Raw genomic sequence first — 25,368 nt, 5'->3', positions numbered from 1 at the left:
CCGGACCCTTTTTATAGGAACGTGGGTGGTAGGTCGTCCCTACCTGCCCCAGCGGCAGGGTCCAAGAGGGAAGAGGTCATGCAAATGAGGGGCGGAGGGCGTTATGCAAATGAGAGGAGCCCCACCTTCACAGCAGAGGGGCGAGCCCCGGGTCCAGATATTCACCCCTGAGGCCAGGTCTGGCCTGAGTTGACACCTGTGCGGCGGTGAGACCGAGGACTCAGAGCGCAGGGTGAGAGTGCAGCTGGGAAGGCTGAGGATCCGCCGGGCTTGGGGAGTGGAAGCCGGCAGCAGAGCAGAGAGGCAAAGACTGCGAGAGCGGAGAGGACGCCTGAAGCCCACGGGAGCCTTACCCCGGAGGCTGCACCAAGAGTTGGGAACCTGGCTTCCCCAACCTCTGGCCCGTCACGCTCAGGCGCCTGTTTGCGGGAGGCTGGGTGGGCTTCAGGTCCTGGGGTCCCAGCTCATTAGTCTTGCTCTTCCCTACCACCTCTGGGAGAAGCGGTACTTAAGAGGCTGAGGGCGGTTTGCAGGCTTTGGGCCAGGGCCCTGGGACGCTGACCAGTCCTGCTGGGGACTGACAAGCCCTGGAGGACTCGTGCCCCTGTGTCCGAAGTTAGCTGCAGAACAGGGTGAAAGGTGGGGAGCAGCGCCGACACCTCCAGAGCTGCCAGTGGTCTCGGACAGACTGGCGTGCGAATGTAGGTGCTCAGGGATGCTCCTAACAGTTTGGCTCCAGAACTGGCCACAGCTGGCGCGCCTTCACCAGCGGCACGGCCCATCGGAGAGTGCTTGGAGTAGTAGCCAGCGTGCATGGCTCACACACCCCGCCCGCCCCCAGCCTGCAGGATCAGTATGCAGCATGCAAGACTAGAGGCCCTGGTGCTCCTGGGAGTTCTGCTCACTGGACCTCTGGATCCAGCAAGTAAGTGTCAGGTGCCTGAGGCTAGGAAGTGTCACCCGGTATCCCCTGGGGGTGGTGGTGGGGAACAGGAGAGGGGCAGGCAAGCTGCTCCCTGAGGCGGCAGGGTCGGGAAGAGGTCTCCACGGTTCGGAGGGACGGGAAACCGCAGCGCGGCCCGGACACTGAGCCAAGTATAGCCACGTGGGTCCCGTCGGAGGCGCTCGCCGAGTTGGGAGAGGGCGGAACCGACCGTCGGGTGCTGGGGGTGGACACGCGCGCGTTGGTCGCTGGAAGGCTAGCGCTGAGGGCGCCGCTATCTGTGCCCACAGGAGGCCAGGACGCACCCCCACTGCCCTGGGAAGTGCAGCGCTACGATGGCTGGTTCAACAATCTGAGACACCACGAGCGTGGAGCTGCTGGTGCGTCCCGGGCCCCCGGAGGGTGGTGGCCGCGGAGACCCTAAGCCGGGAAGCGCAGCGCCCTTTCACGCACTCCCGAGGCCAAGGGATCCAGTCCCCGATGCCGGGGGTTGAGGTTCGGGGGCTCCTTGGGGATGGCTGCTCCCCGCGAACCCGGCCCCCTGCCTCCCTCAGGCTCGCGGCTGCAGCGCCTAGTGCCAGCCAATTACGCGGACGGCGTGTATCAAGTCCTGGAGGAGCCGCTGATGCCTAACCCGCGCCTGCTCAGCGACGCAGCCACGCGGGGCAAAGCCGGCCTGGCATCGCTCCACAACCGCACCGTCCTGGGGGTCTTCTTTGGTGAGAGTCAAGGGGGAAACCACTGGGGTTTTGAGTCGGGGCTTGGCGCTCAGCGCTGGAGGAGAGGGACCCAGAGGCTTCGCTGCCAGTCCGCAGGAGACCGAGCCGAGTTTCCCAACCGCTTCTGCCCCGCCAAACAGCGCGGCAAGGCTGCCATCATCTCAAAGAAGCTGTTCGGCATCGGTGCAGGAATATTTACTCCTCTCATCTTTCTCTTCCCCAAGAATGCCACTGGGTCTCCATCCTAGCTAGCAGAATGGAGTCCACACCACCGTCTTCCTGCCCTGCAGAGAGAAGGGACTGGCGTGGGGAAAACCCTCCATTGATCGTGTAGGGTTGCAGCAACCTTAGGCGGTGACTGGCCAGAACCCGACATGCTTGCTTTGCATATTAGGAACCTGGGGCTCTCTTGGGGCTAAGCCACAGAGCTGGCAGCCGGGCTCCGAGGCTAACCCCTGCGGTCGGGTTCCGGGGAACCGGTGGCAAGAGTGATGCGGGCGGTTTGCTCACCAGTTTGCGCTCCACTCCCGCAGGCTACCACGTGCTCTCAGACGTGGTGAGCGTGGAGACCCCTGGCTGCCCCGCCGAGTTCCTCAACATCTACATCCCACCCGGCGACCCCGTGTTCGACCCCGACGGGCGTGGGGATGTGGTACTGCCCTACCAGAGGAGCCGCTGGGACCCCGAGACAGGACGGAGCCCCAGCAACCCGCGGGACCTGGTGAGGCCGGGCGGATGGCGGGTGGAGCACGGCCCAGGGTCCCTGGGGCCCTCGGCTCCCGCCCGCTCCCACTCGCCTCCCGTGGACGCCCGCTGGCTTGGCCCTGGCCCTACCCTGCCCCCCCTCCGCTAACCCGACTCGAAGCTCAGCCGCCCCGTGTCCCCGCAGACCAACGGGGTGACCGGCTGGCTGGACGGCAGCGCCATCTACGGCTCCTCGCACTCGTGGAGCGACGCGCTGCGGAGCTTCTCCGGGGGGCAGCTGGCGTCCGGGCCCGACCCCGCCTTCCCCCGGGGCGCGCAGGACCCCCTGCTCATGTGGACGCCGCCCGACCCCGCCACCGGCCAGCGCGGGGCCCAGGGGCTGTTCGGTGAGGCCGCGGGCGCGGGCGCGGGCGCGGGCGCGGGCGCGGGCGCGGGCTGGGCGCGTTCGGGCGCCCCCGACTCACGCCGCCGCTCCCCTCTTGCCTGCCTCCCGCGTCCGCCGCAGCCTTCGGGGCCGAGCGAGGGAACCAGGAGCCCTTCCTGCAGGCGCTGGGCCTGCTCTGGTTCCGCTACCACAACCTGTGGGCGCAGAGGCTGGCGCGCGAGCACCCGCGCTGGGGCGACGAGGAGCTGTTCCAGCACGCGCGCAAGAGGGTCATCGCCACCTACCAGGTGGGCGCCCGCCTCGCCCGCTGCCCGCGCGCGCGCACCTGGGGGAGACCGCGCTCCGCCGCACAGCCCCGCCCGGAAACGCCCCGACCCGGGAGGACGCGCGGTCCCGGGGGTAGGGGTGGGTGGAGGGCTGGCGCCTGGGCAAAGCCCCTGGAAGGAAGGGAGCCGGAGGGAAAGTGCCGTTTGTCCGAGAGGTTCTGCTCGCGGTGCTTACTGAGCTTCTGTGTCCGCGTGGCCCCGGCCCTCCTCCCCGCAAAACCCCCAGCCGCAGTTCCTTGCGGGGTCAGGTCTCGCACGGCTCCTGTTAGCGTCGCCGCTCGCAAGACAGCCCCCACCTGACCCGCGCCCGCGCCCCTCTGCCTTCGTCGGGCCCAGATCCCTCCCGGCCCGGGCCGGTCCAACGCACCCGTGCCTCCCCTCTCTCTGCCCCACAGAACATCGCCCTGTACGAGTGGCTGCCCAGCTTCCTGCAGCAAACGCCCCCGGAGTATGCGGGTGAGGGAGTTAGGGGAACACCTGGACTGAGTATCCAAGGGGGCAAGAAGACGGGCGGGTGCCTGCGATCCGAAGCCATAGGACTGGGGAGCCTAGCTGCTTTCCTGCGCCTCTCCCGCAGGGTACCGCCCTTTCCTGGACCCCAGCGTCTCCCCGGAGTTCGTGGTGGCCTCTCAACAGTTCTTCTCCACCATGGTGCCCCCTGGCGTCTACATGAGGTGAGAGAGAGCAGGCAGTGGGAGGACACAGCTCTGTGGTGCAGGTGCAGAAGGAGCTCCCGCCTGGGGCCTGGGGCCTGGGGCCTGGGGTCTTTCACACAGGGTTTCAAAGGAGACAGCCCTGAAACAGGAGCCTGGGGAGAAGGCTGGGTTTTGTAGGGAAATCCCTAAACTTCCTCATGGCAGAACTGATTGATGAGTATAGGCTTTGAATAGCATCTGGGTCACCCTTCTTCCACCTGCAAAGAGCTCCCTCTGTTTTCACGCTGTGTTCAAGGAAGCTCTAGGGCCACCTGGTGATTCTGGCCAACCCCTGGATGAACCCCTCACCCCACTGAGCCCCATCTTAGCTTCTGCCTTGAATGTCCTCGCCGCATCTGCGATTCTCCATTTCAGGAATGCCAGCTGTCATTTCCAGAAGGTCCTCAACAAGGGTTTTGGCAGCTCCCCAGCTCTGAGGGTCTGCAACAGCTACTGGACTCGGGAGGTCAGCCTGGGGGCAGGGGCGAGGGGAGGTGGGGCAAGGTCAGTGTCTTTACGCAGTCTGGGTAAAGCAACCATTTCGGTTCTTGGGTGTTGCTCCTGAGATTCTGGGCTGGCCAGGGGTCCTTTGTCCTTAGGTGTGGCAGTGGTCCAGGGTGAGAAGGATGGAGCTTTGGGGAGGGCCCCTCGAGCCTGTCTTGAACCTATGGTATTGTTTGCTTCCAGAACCCCCACCTGAACAGTGCCCAGGAGGTGAATCAGCTGCTCCTGGGGATGGCCTCCCAGATTTCCGAACTGGAGGACAGGATAGTGGTGGAGGATCTGCGGGGTGAGCTCAGAGCTAGGAGGGGTGGGCATCCAGGGCCAGGGAATCCTGGGGACCCGGCCGGGTTCCTCAGCAGGCAGACCAAGGGTACCCGAGATGCAGAAACATGCGTTAGCCTTCAAACATTCATTAAAAGACAATGAACGTTGAGCAGTTTTTATGCTTAATTTACATTTTTGTGTTGCTTTTAAGTTAACTGTGAGTGTTGGGGCAGGGGTGGGGGGACCTTTGTGCTTAGTTAGGTCTCACGTGTGACACTGGTCATACACCGAGACAAGGCTAGTGTGGATTCAGGTCTCGTGTGGAGGGGTGCTGGGGGCAGGGGGAGGGAGGGTGCTGCGGCCAGCCAGATGCAAAGTTGCAGACCCAAGAAGGGCTGGGAGGACTGAGCCCACTGTCTGGCCTTCTCTTCCCCCAGATTACTGGCCTGGCCCTGACAAGTTCTCCCGCTCGGACTATGTGGCCAACAGCATCCAGCGTGGCCGAGACATGGGGCTGCCCAGCTATACCCAGGCCCTGCTGGCCTTAGGGCTGGAGCCCCCGAAGAACTGGAGTGACCTCAACCCACATGTGGACCCCCAGGTCAGGAGTGACAATGATAATAATAGCAGCTAAAGCTTTCCTATGGCCATATCATTCCAAGTCCTCTATATAAGAATATTGTACGCTATCATAGCTTCCATTTTGCTGGTGACCTTGTTGATGAGTTGTAGAGACATGGTTTAAATCCATCCATGACTCAGCGTATGCTCCCAGCTACCATGTTGTTCCCTCTCTTGCTTGGGTGTTGTTATCCTGTCCGTGTACCCCATGGGTTGGATGCCCCAGAAGCTGCTAATCATTCAGGCCAGGTAGTCTGGAAAGCAATGGCCATAGGATGTGGCCCTCAGACACCTGGCAGTGGTCTCGCCTTGGGGAAGGACACACCTCTAGGAAGAGGAGACTCCCCAAGGACTGAGCAGTTAGCCAGGCAGCTGCTGAGGCCACGTGTCTGAGAGCTGGGACAATGGTGGCTGCCCTCACCGACTCACGTGTGCTCCCTACCTCCCATGATGCCCCCAGGTGCTGGAGGCCACAGCTGCCCTATACCACCAGGACCTGTCCCGGCTGGAGCTGCTCCCAGGGGGGCTCCTGGAGAGCTATGGCGACCCTGGGCCCCTGTTCAGTGCCATTGTTCTTAGCCAGTTTGTGCGGCTGCGGGATGGTGACCGCTACTGGTTTGAGAACACCAGGAATGGGTAAGGACTGCTGGGCCCCACCTCCGATTCCACCTGATCTGGGCCCCCAGAGTCCCGGCCTGGCTTCACACAGCCCCCTTAGGCCCCTGACTCCTAAGTGGACCTCAGAGTCTCTTTTCTCATTCAAGTCCTTGGGCCTGGGGTTGCTGGAGGACCTCCTGCCTGCCCTTTCTCAACCCAACCACTCCTGCCTTTCCCGGACCTAGGCTGTTCTCCAGGGAGGAGATTGCGGAAATCAGAAACACCAGCCTGCGGGACGTGCTGGTCGCTGTCACCAACGTGGACCCCAGTGCCCTGCAGCCCAATGTCTTTGTCTGGCATGAAGGTGAGTGGCCTGGAGGAGCACAGGTGACAGTGGCTAGTGAAGGGCTGAGGTTGGGGGCATCCAGGGAGCCGGGCCTCAGTCTCCTGAGGCCAGCATCAGCTCTCATGTGGACTGGGCCAACATGCAGGCTGCACCCTGTGGCCAAACTGGGGAGGCTGCTCAGAGCTGATGTATGAAAATGGACTTTTTTGAGGGGCACAGGTTGCAGGAAGGCAGGCCCAGGAAGGCAGAGGACACCCCAATGCCTTGCAGGGCAGAGTTGGGAAGGAGGCGTGTACCCACTCCGAGCGGGCTCCTCAGACTTGGAGGTCTCCTCTGCCCTCTCCCACAGGTGCGCCATGCCCGCAGCCCCGGCAACTCACAACGGCAGGCTTGCCCTCCTGCGTGCCCCTCACCGTGACTGACTACTTCGAGGGCAGTGGAGCTGGTTATGGCCTCGTCATCGTGGCTCTCTGCTTACTTCCATTAGGTGAGTGCCTCACCCCCTCCCACCTGCCCCTCATTTCCTGCTGGCCTCCGGGGCCAGCTCCTTATATTAAGGCTTGAGGCCAGGCTCAGGGGACAGTGGGAAGGGAAGCCTCCAGGAAGCGGCCAGCAAGGGGCTCTCCCCACCCCCCGACTGGCCCATTCTGATCCCCTTCAGTGAGCCTGGTTATCGCGGCGATTGTGGCCCATTTCCGGAACCGGGAGCGCAAGAGGCTGCAAAGGAAAGGCAAGGGGAGTACGGAGAAGGAATCAATCAAAGAGGGGGTGCCAGGTGAGCTGGGCTGCAGGAGAGAGGGGCAGGCTCTGGCCGAGGAAGCCTGTGGGCGAGGGTCTGGGGCCCTCTGCTGAGCCTCTCTGTCCAATCGCCCCTTCCTCAGCGATGGAGTGGCCAGGCCCCTGTGAGAGGAGCTATCCCGTCACCATCCAGCTACTCCCGGGCGGGCAGCTGCAGGTCCTGGACAGGCGGCTCACCCCGCTCCGCACCATCCAGCTGCAGCCCCCACAGCAGGCCAGCCTCATCCTGTCCAATGACCGAGGCTGCCGCACGCTGCTGCTCAAGATCCCCAAGGAGTACGACCTGGTACAGCCTCCCCTGCCGGGCCACCTCACATGCGACTCCTCTCACGAGCCACCCTGTCCTCAGCTATGGGGGGGCCTCACCTGTGAAGACTGATGCTGGGGGTCGGGGGGAAGGACTCAACCTTAAACCATTCACCTGGCCCCAGCCTGGTTGGGTGGAGAGGGGCTTTGCTCACCTTCCCCCAACCCAGGGTCCTTTGCGGGGAGCCTGAACCCTAAGCTGGAGCTCTGAGCACCGTGGGGCCTTCCTCCTGCCCAGGTGCTGCTGTTTAACTTCGAGGAGGAGCGGGGCAGCTTCGTGCAGCAGCTGCGGGACTTCTGCAAGTACTGGGGGCTGGGCCTGCACGTGGCGGAGATGGGCGAGAAGGAGCTGTTCAGGAAGGCGGCGACCAAGCAGCAGCGGGCGCGCATCCTCGAGATCTTCTTCAGACACCTTTTTGCTCAGGTGCCACAGCCTGGGCCTTTTGTTACTGTTGTTGTTTTGTTTTTAAGTTATTTTTTTTGAAAGTCTGAGTGATAGAGAGAGAGGAAGAGAGACATACAGAGAGACTCCCTAAAAGCCTCAATCGCCAGGGCTGGTCCAGGCTGAAGCCAGGAGCCTAGAACTTCATCTCGGTCTCCCACATGGTGCAGGGGCTCAAGCACGTGGGCCATCTTCCACTGCCTTCCTAGGTGCATTAGCAGGGAGTTGGATAAGAAGTGGAGCAGCCAGGACCCAATCAGTGCTCTAATGTGGGATGCAGGAGTTGCAGGTGGCAGCGATGCTGCAATGCCAGCCTCACCTGTGCCTTCTGGGGACAAGCCCAGCACAGGGAAAGGAAGGAGAGGGAGCATGGGCTAGATCAGACCCCATGTGACTCCACTCTAGGGGCTGGAGTCATATAGCCCTGGTTGAATCCTGGCTCTGTCACTTGTGTCTGCTTGTGTGGCCATTATCTCTATATGTCCATGTCCTTACCAATGAACCACTGATTCGATCAGTGGTTCCATCAGTATCCATCCCCCGGCGAGAAAATCTCAGTGAGTGCTTCTGAGAGGTTGGCCCTGGGGGGCATCAGCCTTCCTTGGGAACTTGTTGGAAGCGAGAATTCTCAGGCCCCTCCCCAGACAGACTGAATCAGGAACTCTGGGGTGAGCCCTCCAGGTGATTTGATAAACACCTGTCCAGGTGTGGCCCAAGTGCTTCAGGGGACTTTGGTAGCTACAGGTGACTTTTTGAGTCTTGGCATAATAGGCAGAGACTGAAGCATAGGCACAGAGCAGCCCTATCTGAATTGGCACTAGAGCTTGGCCCCAGCCTCTTCCTGCCTGTCCGCCATGTCTATGCCTTCTGTCCCGGTGCAGGCTCTCACTCTGCATTCCCCGAGTTTGCCCTTTCCTTTCCATCCCTCCTCTGCCAGCACCAGCACTGTGATTCTGGGGTCCAGGGAGGAAGGGTGCTGGCTGCTAGAGACTTGATTCTCCCTCTCAGGAGAGCAGAGGGAGGCCCAAGTCGGTGAGTGTAAGGAGCAGGAGCAGCCATCGGGGTTGCCCCCTCTGATGTGGACTTTGGGGAGATGTGAGGGGCCACTGCACTGCCTCCACCTGGGCCTCACTGCTTTCCCTCCCACCCTCTGCTGCCGTCTGCGTGCAGGTGCTGGACATCAACCAGGCGGACGCGGGGACCCTGCCCCTGGACTCATCCCAGAAGGTGCGGGAGGCCCTGACGTGCGAGCTGAGCAGGGCCGAGTTTGCCGAATCTCTGGGCCTCAAGCCCCAGGACATGTTTGTGGAGTCCATGTTCTCTCTGGCCGACAAGGACGGCAATGGCTACCTGTCCTTCCGGGAGTTCCTGGACATCCTGGTGGTCTTCATGAAAGGTGAGGGGGCTGAGGGATGGTGCACTCTCCAAGGGCCCAAGGGGCTCGCAGCAGAGAGGTGGCCTCCACCCCCCTTTCTCTCCCAGGCACCCCAGAGGATAAGTCCCGCCTCATGTTCACCATGTACGACCTGGATGAGAACGGCTTCCTCTCCAAGGACGAATTCTTCACCATGATTCGGTATGGGTGGTGGGCCTTCCAGTCCTGAGACCTCCTGATGTTTTAAACGGGACCACAGAGGAGGTCAGAGGTCAGAGGAAGGCAGGCAAGGAGGCCATTTTTTTGGCCATCTTTGGATCTTCGGGAACTCCTAACAGGACAGGTGACATCGGTTACTCTTCCAATGCTCATCACCTGGAGACGGGAGGAGAAACACGGGGAGTTGCTCTACACCACGGTTCCTCTCCTGTTTTTCAAGCCTTGCTGGCACTGGCGTGCCGAGAACGCCAGTTCTGAGCACCATCGCTTCCTCCCTACTTAAGACAAGGCCTCGGCAAGGCCGCCTTTTTCGGGGCCTCAGGGCAGGGCTCCCCCATCTCTTGGTTGTATCCGCTTCCTCCCCGTTGTGGTTGGCACAGAGTAGGCATTCGACACGTAGCTGACTGAGGAAGATTCTTCTAACTTGCCTATCGCTGTGGGCCTCTCCATTGCTGTAAGCACTTCTCTTGACTGTCGCTTCTCTTACAGTCCAGGTACCCCTGCCAGGGTCAACTGATTGCATCCCGCACCTGCCTGGTGTGTCACTGCGGACCGGTCCTGGCCGGGGTCTGGGGGCTCTAGGAGAAGGCCCCTGCCGCCAGGGGCTGAGCGCCCACCTTCTCATCCTGTAACTCAGTGTGGATCTTGCTTGGCCTCAAGGGATGGTTTTTTTGTTTGTTTTTGTACAGTGATGGCAACACCTGCTGTGCCACAGAGGCCCAGGGCTTTTCGGCTGGACCAGTAAAAACTGGCATGGTCTGCTTGGTTTTGTCCCTAAGCACAGCCTGAGGAAAGTGTTTGGTCACTGTACATGCCACAGTGTGTGCTGTCAGAGTGGGTGTGGAGACTCTCCAGCCTGGGCCCTGGAGTGCTGGCATGAAGATGCAGCCAGTGCTGCAGCCACAGCCCTGTTCTCTCCCTGCTGCCTGGTGCCCTGCTGGCCGGTGGAAGTGGGAGCTGCCGGGTGGTGTGGCAGGCATCAGCACACGAGTGGGCCAAGCGGCTGCTGAGAGAGGGGGCTGTGGCACACCCTGGACACATCCCTGCACTGAGTGGACATTTGTCCTACCCATAGCTGTAACTTCCCCCTCCCCTGCCCCATTTGACTTTGTCTTAAGTGTTCAAGGTGATTTGAAATTCTGTTCTTTCAAGCCTGCGGCTACCACACCCAGCTTAGTGTCAGCTACAGGCTGGATGAACACCTTCTCAGTGCCATTTCTTGGGTCACCGGTAACCACATTGGACAATCCAGGCCCTGCCCCACCCTGTACCGGCCAGAGCCTGACCTCGCTGGGTGACAGGCTGCTCTGTTGCTGCCCCTCCCCCAGGTCCTTCCTCGAGATCTCCAACAACAGCCTGTCCAAGGCGCAGCTGGCCGAGGTCGTGGAGTCCATGTTCCGGGAGTCGGGCTTCCAGGACAAGGAGGAGCTGACGTGGGAGGACTTCCACTTCATGCTGCGGGACCACGACAGCGAGCTCCGCTTCACGCAGCTCTGTGTCAAAGGTGGAGGTGGAGGTACGTGAGTGCTCAAGAGAGGGGCTGCAGCAGGGAGGCGGCGTGTATTCACAGTGAGAGTCCCTGGTGGAAGGACCCAGGTTGTGTTCCTCTCTGAGTTGTTGGCACCTAATACAGAGCCAGACAAGGCAGCCAGGGGCATCATATACAGATGTACAAGTTGTGCACTGCACAGATGCCATGACCCGCTGAGGTCATGGGGCAGGCTGAAGTTCAGCCAACACCCTGCTCAAAGCCATGGGCACTGGCCAGAAGAACAAGCACCATTTTCTTTACCCAAAGTTTGTGTAAGGTTGCGTCTGCTCAGAGGGCATCTCTTATTCTACTCACACAGAGTCAACACATTGTCTTCCCTGTGTCTACTGGGGGTTCAGTAAGGGAAGGGAGAGGAACGGGGCTTGAGCCAGAGATCTAGACACAACCCAGACACTGGAGCAAGGAGGGAGGGGGTGTGGCAGGTTCCCACGCCCCACTTCCTGCCCCTGTGGGGAAGCCAGACCTGCCTCTTGTTCTCCTCTCCAGGTGTTGGAGACGACTTTAAGAAAAACGCCAACTGCCGAGTGTCGTTCATCACTCGGGCTCCTGCGGAACGGTGAGCAGGAGTGAGGCGGCTGGGAGGTCTCCCGGCTAGTGCCCTGCAGAGAAAACAGAGGAACTAAGGCTTGCTGCCCAGCCTCCAGGGTCAGGCATTTGCCCTCTGATAATAGCTCTCCACACATGGTGGGCACTAGCCCAGATTCCAGCCGCCCCCTCCCACACGCCTCTCCCTGCCGCTTCAGACCAGAATCCTTGTGCAGAACAGACCCCCTGCTCGGCACCTTGCCCCGCCTGCCTTGCCCCTGCAGTGTGATCCAGCTCAAGTCTGAGTGGCACTTCTTCTCCTGGCTGCAAGGACAGGGGGACAACAGCCCCATTCTCTTTTTCTCAGCTCCTGCCCCCTGGGAGTGGGGCTACCTGACTCAGAAGTCTCAGAACCCGGAGGTCCTGGGCTGAAAAAAAGGTTTGGCAAAAAGTGAGTGTTTCCCAGATGCCTGGGCCCCAGGACACAGGGAGAGAAGTTTCAGGGTCTTTGGGCCTTGCTGGCACCAACTTGACAAGTAAAGGAGCACCCTGAGTGTCATCCTGTTTGTCCCTGACCCATTGCGGGGGTGGGGGGAGGGCTTCTCATCATCCCCCCACCCCCACCCCACGGCCGCTGTGTCCCGTTCCCACAGGGCGGCGGCGCCCACTGCGCGGCCGTACACCGAGGCGCTGCAGGAGAAGATGCAGCGAGGTTTTGTGGCGCAGAAGGTGCGGCAGTTCAAGCGCTTCGTGGAGAACTACCGGCGCCACATCGTGTGCGCCACGCTCTTCTCGGCGCTCTGTGTGGGCCTGTTCGCAGAGCGCGCTTACTGTAAGGCTGAGGCTGGGGGAGTGGGGGGCGGCGGGCAGGCCCACCCTGCGCGAGGGCGGAGCTCTCCGGCTGCTCTTCCCCATCCTCAGGGCGGCACGGGAGAGCCCAGGGGTAGGTGAGGGCTTGGAGCGCCGCCTCTCGTGCCCGCTGACCCCCGCCCGCTCCTACCCTAGACTACGCCTTTGCCTCCCCACCCACGGACATTGAGGAGACCACGTACGTGGGCATCATCCTGTCGCGGGGCACGGCGGCCAGCATCTCCTTCATGTTCTCCTACATCCTGCTCACCATGTGCCGCAACCTCATCACCTTCCTGCGGGAGACCTTCCTCAACCGCTACGTGCCCTTCGACGCGGCCGTGGACTTCCATCGCTGGATCGCCATGGGGGCTGTTGTTCTGGCCAGTACGGGCTCTCAGCGGCTTCCCTTTGCCTGCAGCCTGGGGGAAGGGGGAAGAGGGTTGGGTAGCACAGAGGTAGAGGCTGCCCTGGTGGCATCTCTAACAGGGCCTGGCTCTTTCAGTTTTGCACAGTGCTGGCCACGTGGTCAACTTCTACATCTTCTCAGTCAGCCCGCTCAGCCTGCTGACCTGCGTGTTCCCCAACGTCTTTGTGAATGATGGGTCAGTTCTGGGGACATTGCTGGGGCGGGCCCAGGGGGAGCAGTGGAAAGTAAGTAGCTGGCCACAGGTCCTCAGCCTCTCATGAGTGAAAATGATGCACAGCTGCCACCCCTGGGGGAACTGAAAAGTGGCCTCCTTGCCCTCAGGAGGCTACCTGGATGGGCCAGGTGTTTGGGAGCTGAAGGTGGAGACCCTCTCCTTATGCACCTGACTGGCATCACAGCTCACCTTCCACTCAGCAGGGCGATCTCTATGAAGCATGTCCTGTGTGTCTATCCAGGAGTCAGAGAGTAGCAGTGTCGGATAACAGGCAGTCATTCCACAAATGTTTATTGAACACTTGCTGTGTGCCTCGCCTTTGGAAGCACAGAGATAGAGCAGTGAACATAGCACAAGTCGCTGTTCTTGGGGAACTTGTGAAATCATGGCCCAGGCACTCAAGTAAGCAAAGCCGGCCACAGTAAGGGCGCTTGGCACAGCAAGGAGTGAACATCGCTGGGAGGGAGGGGGCTGCGGGCCGTGGTTCTCGGAAGGATCCCTGTCCATCTGGGCAGAGGTCCAGCAACCTCAGCCGTCAGGGCCAGAGGGAAGGGATTCAGGCTGCAGCGACGGCCATGGGGCCCTTCTGCCCCCCAGCCAGAGACTCCATGTGCCTTCATTCCACAGGTCAAAGATCATCCCAAAGTTCTACTGGTGGTTCTTTGAGACGATCCCAGGTAGGGAGCAGGGCTTCTGTCTGGGGACCTTCATCTCCTGCTCCCTGTGAACACACACTTGTCTGTAGTGGCCCTGGGACCCCTTTCTAGCCTGTAGACCAGCTCCAGCACCTCCTGGCAAGAGGGGCCTAGAAGGCTGAGAGCAGGAGGAGGGCAGGGTGGAGGCCTGCTCCATTGCATTCCCTGCCCAGGCCGAGGTCCTGAGAGTACTTGCTGACCCTGTCCTCCTGCTGCCAGGTATGTCGGGGGTGCTGCTGCTCGTGGTCCTGGCCATCATGTACGTCTTCGCCTCCCACTACTTCCGCCGCCACAGCTTCCGGGGCTTCTGGCTGACCCACCACCTCTACGTGGCTCTCTACGCCCTGGTGAGGGACTTTTTTGGGCAGGACCAGGCCATGGGGCAGGGTGCTCAGTGTGAGAGATGGGGGTGGAAGAGGGAGCACGCAGAGTTAGACCCGAGACCTCAGACTGGGATCTAAGACTGCAGATGTGGGAGCCGGTGCTGGCCCCATCTCCCCAGCATAGGCCTGGTTCTGGGCAGGAAGTGCCTGGGTGAAGGTGGGGCGGTGGGGTGGGGTGGCCTGGGGTGGGGGCTCGGTGGGGCCTCAGCTATATTCACTGGCCATGTCCCCAGCTCATCATCCACGGCAGCTACGCTCTGATCCAGCTGCCCTCTTTCCACATCTACTTCCTGGTCCCGGCGATTATCTTTGGGGCAGACAAGCTGGTGAGCCTGAGCAGGAAGAAGGTGGAGATCGGCGTGGTGAAGGCAGAGCTGCTGCCCTCAGGTACCGCGTCCAGCCCGACCTGGGTGGGAAGCAGCAGAAGTCGGCCTCTCAGATGAGGGCAGACAGCTCAGCAGGCATCCCGAGCCCTCACTGCCTCTGATGCCCTCTCAGGGACTCCGCAAGTTTTCCTGATGGAAGTGCACCCAGGACGGGCTGTGCTGGGCCCTCGCGGATGTGCAGTGACAAGGGACTGTGAGAAGAGAAGGCTCAAAGTTCACGCAGTGGGGTTTGAGGATGAGAAAGACCCCCACGTGTGTGGCCTGGGTGCAGAGTGTAGGGCAGGAGGTCACATGCCCTCCTCCCATTCCTTGTCTCTCAGAGACAGGCACAGATCCCAGGTTGCCCTCTGTTGCTGACAGGCAGTGTTGGCCAGAGTGGGGATTCAGATCGCTGTAGAGGCTGCTAGAAGATGGGGCTGGTGTTGTGGCATAGGGGGTTAAGCCACCACCTGCGACTCCAGCATCCCATGTGGGTGCTAGTTTGTATACTGGCTGCTTCACGTCTGATCCAGTCTCTGCTATGGCCTGGGGAAGCAGCAGAGGATGGCCTGAGTGCTTGGGCCCCTGTATCCATGTGGGAGACCTGAAAGAAGCTCCTAGCCTCAGCCTGGCCCAGGCTAGCCCTGGCCATTGCAGCTCTTTGGGGAGTGAGCCATTCTCTCTCTCCCTCTCTCTCTCTCTCTCTTGCTCGCTCTCGCTCTCTCACTCACTCACTCTTTCTCTTTGTAACTGTACCTTTCAAATATTTGAAAGTCAGAGTTACACAGAGAGAGGAAAGGCAGAGAGAGGAAAGGCTGAGAGAGAGGTCTTCCATCCAATGGTTCACTCCCTAATTGGCCACAACAGCCGGAGTGCTGCCGATCCGAAGCCAGGAGCCAGGAGCTTCTTCCGGGTCTCCCACGTGGGTGCAGGGGCCCAAGCACTTGAGCCATCTTCTACTGCTTTCCCAGGCCATAGCAGAGAGCTGGGCAGGAAGCAGAGCAGCCGGGTCTCAAACCAGCGCCTATATGGGATGCTGGCGCTTCAGGCCAGGGCGTTAACCCGCTGCGCCACAGCGCCAGCCCCAAATAAAGAAATCTTTAAATATATACATTTATTTTTTAAAAAGAAGGTGCTGGAAGATGACTTTAGGTGTCATAAGGCCATCTAGTCTTCAGGAGTCATGTTGTAGGAAAATTCACCTCAATTCATTTATTTAAACCAAGACCACTTCAGGAGAATGTCTCAGGGTCGTGTTTGTTTGCCTCTCCTACTCTAGCACTTGCTAATCTCTTCTTTCAACAAAAAGAGAGCAGGCCTGCGGCTCAGCTGTGGTCAGGCGACAGCATCCAGCTAAGATTTGGATCACATGGTGTGGTTTTCCATGTACCTTAGAAATGAGATTTCCGGCCAAGATAAGTTGAATTTAGGGGCAGGTGTTGTGGCATAGCAGGTGAAGCTGCTTCTCAGAATGCCCACGTGCCGTATTGGAGTGGCTGGTTTGAGTCCTACTTCTGATCTAGCTTCTAGCTGGTGGACATCCTGGGAGAAAGCAGATGATGGTTCCAGTACTTGAGTCCTTGCCACTCTGTGGGAAAAACTCACATAGAGCTCTGGACTCCTGGCTTCAGCCTGGCCCAGCTGCAGCTGTTATGGGCATTTCAGAAGTGAACCAGTGGATGGAAGCTCAATCTCCCTGCCTTTCGAATATAAATAACTAGCATTTAAAAATTAAATCAACTTAAGAACATTAGATGGATAGTAGTGTAGGAGGTGTGCAGATGTGACCCACCACAAAGGTCACCAGCAAACAGGGGAAGTTGGATAAACACCGAGATGGTCCCCGGAGAGCCTAAGGTCTCATCTCCCCTGCCCCCCAGCAGGCTGGTATTCAGAGCAGGGCTGTAAGGCTGGAGCCCTGTGTGGGAAGAGGGAGGAGAGAGGCTGGAACAGGAGCAAACATGACCCAGGACACAGAGAAAGGGGCGCTTGTGTTCTGAGCGCTAAGATCCCCACTTGCCCAGATCGTGTGCCGGCTGCCTGGGCCGCGGGTGTGTGGCGAGCACAGGTGCCTACCAGGCCTCAAGCACCAGGAGCAGCCTTCTCATCTAGCTCTTCCCTGCTGATAACCCCCAGGAGTGACCCACCTGCAGTTCCAGCGGCCCCAGACCTTCGAGTACAAGTCGGGGCAGTGGGTGCGGATCGCCTGCCTGGCTCTGGGGACCAACGAGTACCACCCCTTCACACTGACCTCTGCACCCCACGAGGACACGCTCAGCCTGCACATCCGGGCGGTGGGGCCCTGGACCACTCGCCTCAGGGAGATCTACTCAACCCCAAAGGACAAAGACTGTTCCGGATACCCAAAGGTGCCCATCACTGGGAACCCCACCTCTGAGCCTATGGTGTGGGCAGGGTCCCTGTTCTTCTCCTGCCTAAGACTAGAAGCCCCAGCCATCCCAAGACCAGGCCGGGACAGGGCTGAGGTGCCTCCGGGGACGCTCAGGAAGCTTGATCCCTTCCTTCTGCCTGTCTCATTTCTGGCCCCGGAGCTGGGGCCGGGTCAGGCTGACCTCATCTCTCCCTTCTCTCGGCAGCTCTACCTCGATGGACCCTTTGGAGAGGGCCACCAGGAGTGGCATCAGTTTGAGGTGTCGGTGCTGGTGGGAGGGGGCATCGGGGTCACCCCCTTTGCCTCCATCCTCAAAGACCTGGTCTTCAAGTCATCCTGGGGCAGCCAAATGCTCTGTAAAAAGGTGAGCATCTCTGCCCCAGTCTCCAAGTGGGGGCCAGGCCACCTGACCATGTCCCTGCATCACACAGAGGCACTTGCACACAAGCCGCTGGCTCCCAGGCACTGGGTTCACAGGGGCCACTCATTCCCAGCTGTCCACATGCCCAACTTGGAGAGCAAGTAAGAGACACAGCCAGAATGGTCCCTGCCAGGATCTGTCCACTGGGAGCCTGGGATCAGCCTGTAGGGGCGGGCGGTGCATAGATTCTGGGCTGGGGCTCCCAAGCCTCTCAAGTGAAGGCAGCTGGGAAACAGGGGCAGCGCTGCTGGGTCCCAAGCTCTGGCTGTGTCCGCAGATCTACTTCATCTGGGTGACGCGGACCCAGCGGCAGTTCGAGTGGCTGGCTGACATCATCCGGGAGGTGGAGGAGAACGACCCCCAGGACCTGGTGTCTGTGCACATCTACATCACCCAGCTGGCTGAGAAGTTCGACCTCAGGACCACCATGCTGGTAGGTCGGGATGGGGAGGGTGGGCAGCCAGGCTCGGCGAGCAGGGGGCACAGGCCCCTTAACCTCCAGTCCCATCTCCCGGCTGTGTGTGGGCTGGCTCAGGCTGGGCGCTGACCCTACCTGTCCTCATACCCCCAGTACATCTGCGAGCGGCACTTCCAGAAGGTGCTGAACCGGAGTCTGTTCACGGGCCTGCGCTCCATCACCCACTTCGGCCGCCCCCCCTTCGAGCTCTTCTTCAACTCCCTGCAGGAGGTCCACCCCCAGGTCAGTGCACCCTTTCCCATTGCGGGACTCTGGCCTTCAGCGGCCGAGCACCCTGCAGCTCTATCCTGAGCAGAGATTCCCTGCACCATCCCTGCCCCAGGATGGGGTCCAGTGTTGGAGGAGGACTCCACCGTCCCCCGGCTCCAGCCTCTTCTTCAGGGCCCAGAGTTGGAGCTCTGAACCTTCTGGGCAGCTGGAGAGCAGCTTCCCCTCCCCTTCTCTCTCCAATCACCTGACAGGTGCGCAAGATCGGGGTGTTCAGCTGTGGCCCCCCTGGCATGACCAAGAATGTGGAGAAGGCCTGCCAGCTCGTCAACAGACAAGACCGAGCCCACTTCATGCACCACTATGAGAACTTCTAGGCCTGCCCCCTGCCCTCCTCTCTCTGGCCCCGCCTGCACTTTCTATCTGAAGCCACCTCATCCCCCCCCTCCCCCCGCCTGGCCTGCTCTGTCCCATGCTCTGAGAAGGTGGAGGAGACCAGCCCAACCCCAGCTCAAGCCCTTGCGGGTTGAGGCAAGCCGAGCAGAGAGGGGGCGGTCTCTACTTGTGACCCAGTGGAGCTGTGCTTGCCTCCAACAGGCCCCACGTCTGTTTGACCTCCACAGCATTGCTGTGTTGAGTTGGTATTTTCTTGGTCAAGGCATTTGCAGGAGGAAGGATGGGGATACCTCTGAGTGATGCCCAGAGCCTAGAGAGCACGATGTCCTCAACTCAGTCTTTTGGGGGTCTGTTTCCTCCCACTGCACAGGGGCAGGCTCGCTCCCACTGCTTCCTGCTCCCAGAGGGGTCAGGAGCCTTGAGGAGGGCGCCAGGGAGCAAAGATGCCGGCCCAGCCTGAGGTTCCTAATGTCATCCAGGGATGCCCACTGCCCTGACCCCTGGCGGGCCCCTCTCTGAGCTCACTGGAGCATCCCTGGGCTGTGGTCAGAGGAAGTTCAGCCTCCACCAGGTATCCCAGACACCCTCTCAATGCCCCACCCACCCCCAGGAGTCGAGGGTTCAGCTTCCCCGTCTGCCCAGGACTGTCCCAGTTTTAGCACTGAAAGTTTCTTGTCCCAGGAAACCTGCCATCCCAGGCAGGTCAGGGCAGTTGGTCACCTTCCACAGGAGCCAGCCTGGGACGGCACCACCGTACTCGGCTGTGCATGATCTTTCCTTTTCCTTCTTCACCCAACTCTGTCCTAAAAAGCTGAGCTGTGAACTATTTTGAATTGAGATGTAATTTGCATACAGGAAATGTACAACTCAGATCAAGAGAGAGAACATTTCAATGTCTCCATCACCCCAGAAGCTCCCCTTGTCCCCCTGTCCAGCTGGTCTCACCCAATACCTTAGAGCAACTGTCAAAGTGATTTCTGTGGCTCCAGTTTTGATCCTACTGAATGTATTCTCTTGAGACTGCCTCTCTCACCGAGTGTCCTGAGGCCTCTGTGGCCCATCCATGCCATGTATCCATAGTTTGCTGCTTTTGCTGCTGGGTAGCATCCCATTGGAGCGGTGTGCCACACTTTTGTACCCATTCTTCTGTTGATAGACATCCGAGTTGGTTCTGGGTTTTGGTGGTCATGAATAAAGCTGCTGTGAACACTCTTGTACCTGTCTTCTGGTGGGCATAGTGTACTCATTTCTCCTGGGTGGAAGAACTGGGGCAGGGGCTTCTCCAGGCAGTAGTGATAGGAAGAGATTCAGGCCATATTCACATCCCTACCCTGGGCTCCTCTCCTCGTTGGTCTAACCCTCCTCTTTGACCAGGTCAAACGCCTCTGGTTGCCACCTCTCCATGCTGGGGGTCTCTCTGTGACAAGGCTAAAAGAACATCAGATTAGGAGCTGAGAGACCAAGGATTCTAGTACCAATTTTATCCATAAAGAGCTACAGAAGAAAATCCCATCACTTCTCCAAGCGTGTGTCCTTGCTTATTTGAATATCTATGAGGGCACTGGGAAGTCAGACGGTGCCACTGGCCCACACAATTATACAGATGAGCAAATGTGTGAGCACGAGAGGATGGCACCAGTGCAAGTGCACGGTGACTACGAGTTCACCTGTGCGGGAACAGTGTCACGTCCCCTGGCCTCCAAGCCCCTGCCCCTCACAGGCTACAGCAGTCGTTAACCCTGGGCTCCACCACACATCTTCACATTCACATCTCAGCCTCAGCTTTATTTCTAAATCTGATCCATCAATGCCTGCCTTATTCCCTTCTACAAACTGCTCAAACATCTATCTGTGCCACGTTAATCCATCTGTCCTTGCTGGATGGAGAATGGAGTAAGTAAGCTGTCGTGAGTATAACCTCTGACCTACCTGCCATGCTAGGGGCCAAGTGAGGGTCTCCAGAAGGCCCTGTGATCTCCAAAGATGGATCCCCAGCCAATGTCGCCCAGACCCCAGGCGATGCCAAGCACCTGTATGTCCAGCTGCACAGAGGGATATGCTGTCATGAACTTGAGTAGCCTCAGTCCTGACTCCACACCCAAGGCAGACTCCAGATGTGAGCCCCGCTCAGAATTGTGCCTCCCTAACTCTGCAGGAAGGTTTCCAGGAGGCGCCTGGAAGTCAAGAACTGGGGGAGTTGGGGAGAAGCATCTTCCACCAGGACTCAGCCTGCCTGGGACCTGTGACACATGCCCCATGGGAAGCGGGCTGGGAGATGGAAACAGGCAACTCTTGGGTGACGCACCAACTCACCACCTGAGAGAGAGGTTAGGCACTGGGAAACACGTAAACAAGGGAGGCTATAAAAACATCCAGAGAAGGAGGACTGGGGGAGGGCGCGGCAGAGGAAATTCATTGAAAATTTTATTGTCACAGTTTTTATTTTTATTTATTTTTAAAATATTTATTTGAAAGTCAGAGTCACACAGAGAGAAGGAGAGGCAGAGAGAGAGAGAGAGAGAGAGAGAGAGAGAGAGAGAGGTCTTCTATCTGCTGGTTCACTCCCCAATTGGCTGCAATGGCCGGAGCTGCACCCATCTGAAGCCAGGAGCCAGGAGCTTCTTCCGGGTCTCCCATGCTGGTGCAGGGGCCCAAGAACTTGGGCCGTCTTTTACTGCTTTCCCAGGCCATAGCAGAGAGCTGGATCAGAAGAGGAGCAGCCGGGTCTTAACTGGCGCCCATATGGGATGCCAGCACTGCAGGTGGTGGCTTTACCATAATGGCCCCGACATAGAGATTAAAAAAAAAAAAAAAAAAAAAAAAAAAAACTTCCCTAGCCTGGGTCATAGATGCTGGCCCCAGGCTTTGGGACAAAGTCCAACCCCAGCCCTCCCTCACAGGGAGAGGGATGAAGACGAGAACATAACAGGGATAGAGAAGAAATCAGGTGGCGTTGAGGATGGAGAAGAGGGTGAGGGTGAGTCTGGGTGGAAGAGCTCGGGACCATGTGGAAGGGAGTGGAGGAGGACAGGAGGTGCTGAGGCTGATCTCTGTAGGAGAGCAATGCAAATTGGACCATCGCCTCTTTCCCTAACTTTCCAGTCCCTGCTTCTGCTCCAACTCAGAGAAGAGAAAGTGGACAAGATGTGGGCATCCTACCCACTTCCTAGCTAAGAATTAAGGAGTCAGTTCAGCATAGCCCTTAAGAATGGGGACTCGAGTCAAATTAAATTCGATCCTTGCTGGGGTGACTTCTGAGCAATCAAGGGAAACTCTCCATGCCTGAGTTTTCTCCTCCACAAAATGGGGATGGAATTACAACTGTTCCAATGATGTATTCTGCTCAATTCCCCAAGTATTCGCCAAGCATCTATTATATCCGCTGTGTAGACCCTCCTATAGAACTTAAAAGCAGACAGGTAATAAACATGTTAAAAGGAGAAAACCCCAGATTGTAAGTGCCCTGACAATTCTAAAACAATAAACCGATATTTAGCTACTAAGTGGGAGCCTTCAGAAGATGATGGTCCAGTGATAACAATGAATGCGCACAGAGCTTGCAGTGTGCCCTGCACTCATGCAAGTGCCTGAAATGTGTTAGTTCACTCAGAACATCCCAGCAGGCAGGCAGGTACAATGTGATCCCATTTCACAGGCTTGGAAACCGAAGCACAGAGAGATGGAAACAATTTGCTCTGAGTCACCCAGGATGAATGTGGAAGGACTAGATAGGAATCCAGGAATTTAATGCAGAGACCATGTCCTTGACTACCGCTGTATCCTGCCTCTCTAGCGCAGGCTGCATGTGTCCAACTAACAGGAGTGTACGGAGAGCCGTTAGCTGCGCTGGCACCTCACTGAATCTTGTTAGAACGAGTCAGTAAGAGAAGGGGTGGCTCTGAGGGCACAGCTCCACACTCTCCACGTGTGTGGGACTCCACTGATGCTCGGAGACTTGAGCCTGCACCAGCCCTGCCCCCTGACTCCCCAGGGGTTGGCTCTGTGAAGAGAGAGGAGGAGGCTGTCCCTGGTGACACCGCCTCCCATCCCTACATCATCCAGAGGCCACTTCATCCTGGCCTTGTCACATCCTGGGGTGTGACGTGGCGAGCTGGTGGCCTCCCTCCCTGGTTCCCAGCCTGGCTGCAAAGGGCCAGGGAATCTCTCCAGCTGACTTCACAGAAATCCTCCCGCCGGCAGACTGTGACCTCAGATGAACTTTACATGAACGCGCTTCCTTCTCGGAGGCGGGAGGCCAGTGTGGGACTCCAGGACCGACCGCCCAAAATGCACTGGTTGCAAGGACTTCTTTTATTTTTTTAAAAGATTTATTTATTTATTTGAAAGTCAGAGTTACACAGAGAGAGGAGAGGCAGAGAGAGAGATAGAGGTCTGACATCCGCTGGTTCACCCCCCAAATGGTTGCAGCGGCTGGAGCTGCGCTGATCTGAAGCCAGGAGCCAGGAGCTTCCTCCGGGTCCCCCATGCGGGTGCAGGGCCCAAGCAATTGGGCCATTTTCTACTGCTTTCCCAGGCCATAGCAGAGAGCTGGATGGGAAGAGGAGCAGCCAGGACTAGAACCGGCGCCCATATGGTATGGGATGCCGGCGCTTCAGGCCAGGGCATTAACCCGCTGAGCCTCAGCACTGGCCCCAGCAAGGACTTCTAACATCACTGTGTGACCCTGAGCTCTCTAGGCCTCAATTGTTTCACCAGGAACATAAAGGAATTCTGCTAAGACCTCTTGTAGACCTAAATTTTCATGCTTCCTTCTGTACTCACTGCTACAAGTGAATGGAAGGCCTATTTTAGGAAACAGCTTCCTTGGCCTAGCATTTAAGGCTTTTTTTTTTTTAATTTATTTTTTATATTTGAAAGGAAGAGTTACAGAGAGAGAGAGAGAGAGAAGGGTTGGAGACAGAGGGAGAGAGAGCTTTCAACTGCTGGTTCACTCCCCACATGGCTGCAATGGTCAGGGCTGGGCAAGACCTAAGCCAGGAGCCAAGAACTCCCATCTGGGTCACCCACACAGGTAGCAGGGATGGCATTTGCGCCATCTTCCACTGCTTTCCCAGGCACACTAGCAGGGACCTGTATTGGAAGTTGAGCAGCCAGGACTCACACTCATATGGGATGTTAGCATTGCAGGCTTTATCTACTGTGCCATAACACTAGGCCCTCATTCAAGGTTAAATGGTCTGGAGAGGCAATGACACAGGTTCATTTTGTGTGAGATCCTATAATACATTCAAGCAAATTGTCTCCTTAATCCTCACAAAACTTATTAAACATTATCTGTCTATTTACTTGTTCATTTTACTTGAAAAACAAGGAGATAGAGATCTTCCATCCTCTGGTTAACTATGTAAATGCCTGCAACAACCAGGGCTGGGCCAGGCCAGTGACAGGAGCCTGCAACTCAATCCAGTTCTCCCATGTGGGTGATAAGAACCCAAGTACCGGCCGGTGCCGTGGCTCACTAGGCTAATCCCCCACCCGCGGCGCCGGCACCCCGGGTTCTAGTCCCGGTTGGGGCGCCGGTTCTGTCCCAGTTGCTCCTCTTTCAGGCCAGCTCTCTACTGTGGCCCAGGAAGGCCTCAAGAAGTCGGGTCACTGGAGATCTGGATCGAATCCCCAGCTCCCGGCTTCCACAGTCCAGCAGACGTGACATTTCTTTGGCTGTCTCTGCCTCCCAAATAAAAACAAATGTCTGAGTCGTTAGCAATGCCAAGAATACTAGCATAGAGCCAAAGGCAGCATAGTGATGTTCATAATGCAAAAACAAAAAACCCAGAAAACACCTTGATGTTTATAGTGACTAATAGACGGCAATAGTAAGGCAGAAGGCAACAGGCTGGCCAAAAACATCATGAAGCAAATACAGCTCGCTATGGCTGAAGGATGAGCCTGCGAACCTTCAGCCTGCAACTCAAACCCTGACTCCACCTTTGTCTTTATTCAGGTTGTCACTGCTCTGAGCACCCAAGTCCTGCCAGAGGAGAGGGTAGCATGCTACAATGTTTGCAAAGCACTGGATTCAGAGGCCAGGTCAAACAGGATTATAGAACCATCGGTGTGAACCTGGCGAGTGCTCACAAGGGGCCAGCAAGAGACATTTTAAGGGGCTACAGGAAGATGTCTTTGGCCACCACTGCGCCAGCCTTGGAGAGAGGGAAAAGTCTGAAAGCAAAGCCCCACAACCTGATGGAATTCACAACACAGGGCGAGGGTCCCGGTTGACTTTTCCCATTTGAAAGATTTTCAGAAGTCGGAGACCTTGGCAGGATGCATCACCCGAAGACTTCAGCTGCAGAAGTCCGTACTTCGGCACAGTGGGGACGCAGACGTAGGGGAGTGACGGGAAGGGCTAGCCAAGCGGAGGACGGCAGTGCGGGTTCTCAGTGTATCAGACAAGACACTGGGAGAAGGACTACGGGAGGGGACAGGGAAGCTCGGTGGGGGTTTCAGACAGGGACTTGACCCCCACAATGCGAGGCTGGAGGAGAAAACCCTGAAATCCACACGTGAAAAAAAAAACTCACTGCTGAGGGCTGTCCTGACCACGCCTCCTCACTGCCTCCCGCCCACTGAGCCCCCTCAGCTCCACAGGTGAGGAGCACATACTGGGGTGAGGGTTGAGGGAGGGCAACAGCAGCTTCCTGGCCCTGCGTGTGTTGGGGGGACTCTTTCCAGAGCTTAAGGAGGAATTATAAGGTCTGGTGTAGTCCTGCCTTGCCCTTGGCGTTGTAATATCCCAAAGGTGTTTTCCTGGGTCCTGTGAGGGTGGCTCGGGGAGAGTGCTTTGTACATTAAGGTCCCGATTCAGAAAGTTGCCAGCAGGCCCAGGCCCAAGCCCAAGCCCACACAGTGATTCTGTTGTAGAATCCTGAAAGTCGGGCCTGACACGGGAGTGGTGGGAGTTGTAGGAGGTGAGAATCAAACCCAGCTACTCTCTGTCTGGAACTCCCTTAATGGAGTGGAGCCAGAGTAGGCACGAGAACCACAAGCTAAGGGCATGAGTCACTGGTGTGGGCCTTCAGGCAATGTTTGAGTCGCCTGGAGTGCCTTGTTCAAGTCTCAAGTCCCAGGTTAGTTCTCTGTTCCAGCTTCCTGCCCATGCTGCCCCACCTCCACCCCCTCCTCACGCAGGAGGTGATGGCCCCTACCACCCACCTCCTGGCTTTGGCCCTCTGGCCATTATAGGTGTTTGGGGTTA

The 25,368-nt window shown here is 58.2% G+C and overlaps 1 protein-coding gene across 1 annotated transcript; it reads left to right on the top strand.

The window, feature by feature from the left end:
- Positions 1–855: 855 nt before the first annotated feature.
- DUOX2 (dual oxidase 2) lies at positions 856–18,221 on the top strand. The gene is made up of 33 exons (XM_062204760.1): positions 856–925; positions 1,234–1,323; positions 1,498–1,662; positions 2,196–2,383; positions 2,552–2,753; positions 2,873–3,039; positions 3,474–3,534; positions 3,656–3,752; positions 4,149–4,239; positions 4,461–4,563; positions 4,979–5,142; positions 5,623–5,798; positions 6,005–6,123; positions 6,455–6,592; positions 6,767–6,880; positions 6,987–7,189; positions 7,448–7,633; positions 8,822–9,047; positions 9,134–9,227; positions 10,574–10,761; positions 11,284–11,353; positions 11,690–11,773; positions 11,976–12,154; positions 12,328–12,558; positions 12,677–12,776; positions 13,443–13,492; positions 13,730–13,857; positions 14,127–14,280; positions 16,395–16,627; positions 16,856–17,014; positions 17,349–17,504; positions 17,643–17,771; positions 18,011–18,221. The coding sequence occupies exons 1-33, from the start codon at positions 856–858 to the stop codon at positions 18,131–18,133; spliced, it is 4,638 nt and encodes a 1,545-aa protein (XP_062060744.1). The 3' UTR covers positions 18,134–18,221.
- Positions 18,222–25,368: the final 7,147 nt, after the last annotated feature.

Source organism: Lepus europaeus, chromosome 11 (genome assembly GCF_033115175.1).
Source record: "Lepus europaeus isolate LE1 chromosome 11, mLepTim1.pri, whole genome shotgun sequence".
Taxonomy (NCBI): Eukaryota; Metazoa; Chordata; class Mammalia; order Lagomorpha; family Leporidae; genus Lepus; species Lepus europaeus.
This window is presented reverse-complemented; position numbering and strand designations above follow the sequence as displayed.

What these genes read in the sequence shown, in the direction of transcription:
- DUOX2 (XM_062204760.1), top strand. Translation starts at nt 856, where the DNA reads ATGCAGCATGCAAGACTAGAGGCCCTGGTGCTCCTGGGAGTTCTGCTC. An exon ending in CCTGGTGGTCTTCATGAAAG is followed by an intron (nt 9,048 to 9,133) that starts GTGAGGGGGCTG and finishes TTTCTCTCCCAG; the next exon opens with GCACCCCAGAGGATAAGTCC. An exon ending in GCCAAATGCTCTGTAAAAAG is followed by an intron (nt 17,015 to 17,348) that starts GTGAGCATCTCT and finishes CTGTGTCCGCAG; the next exon opens with ATCTACTTCATCTGGGTGAC.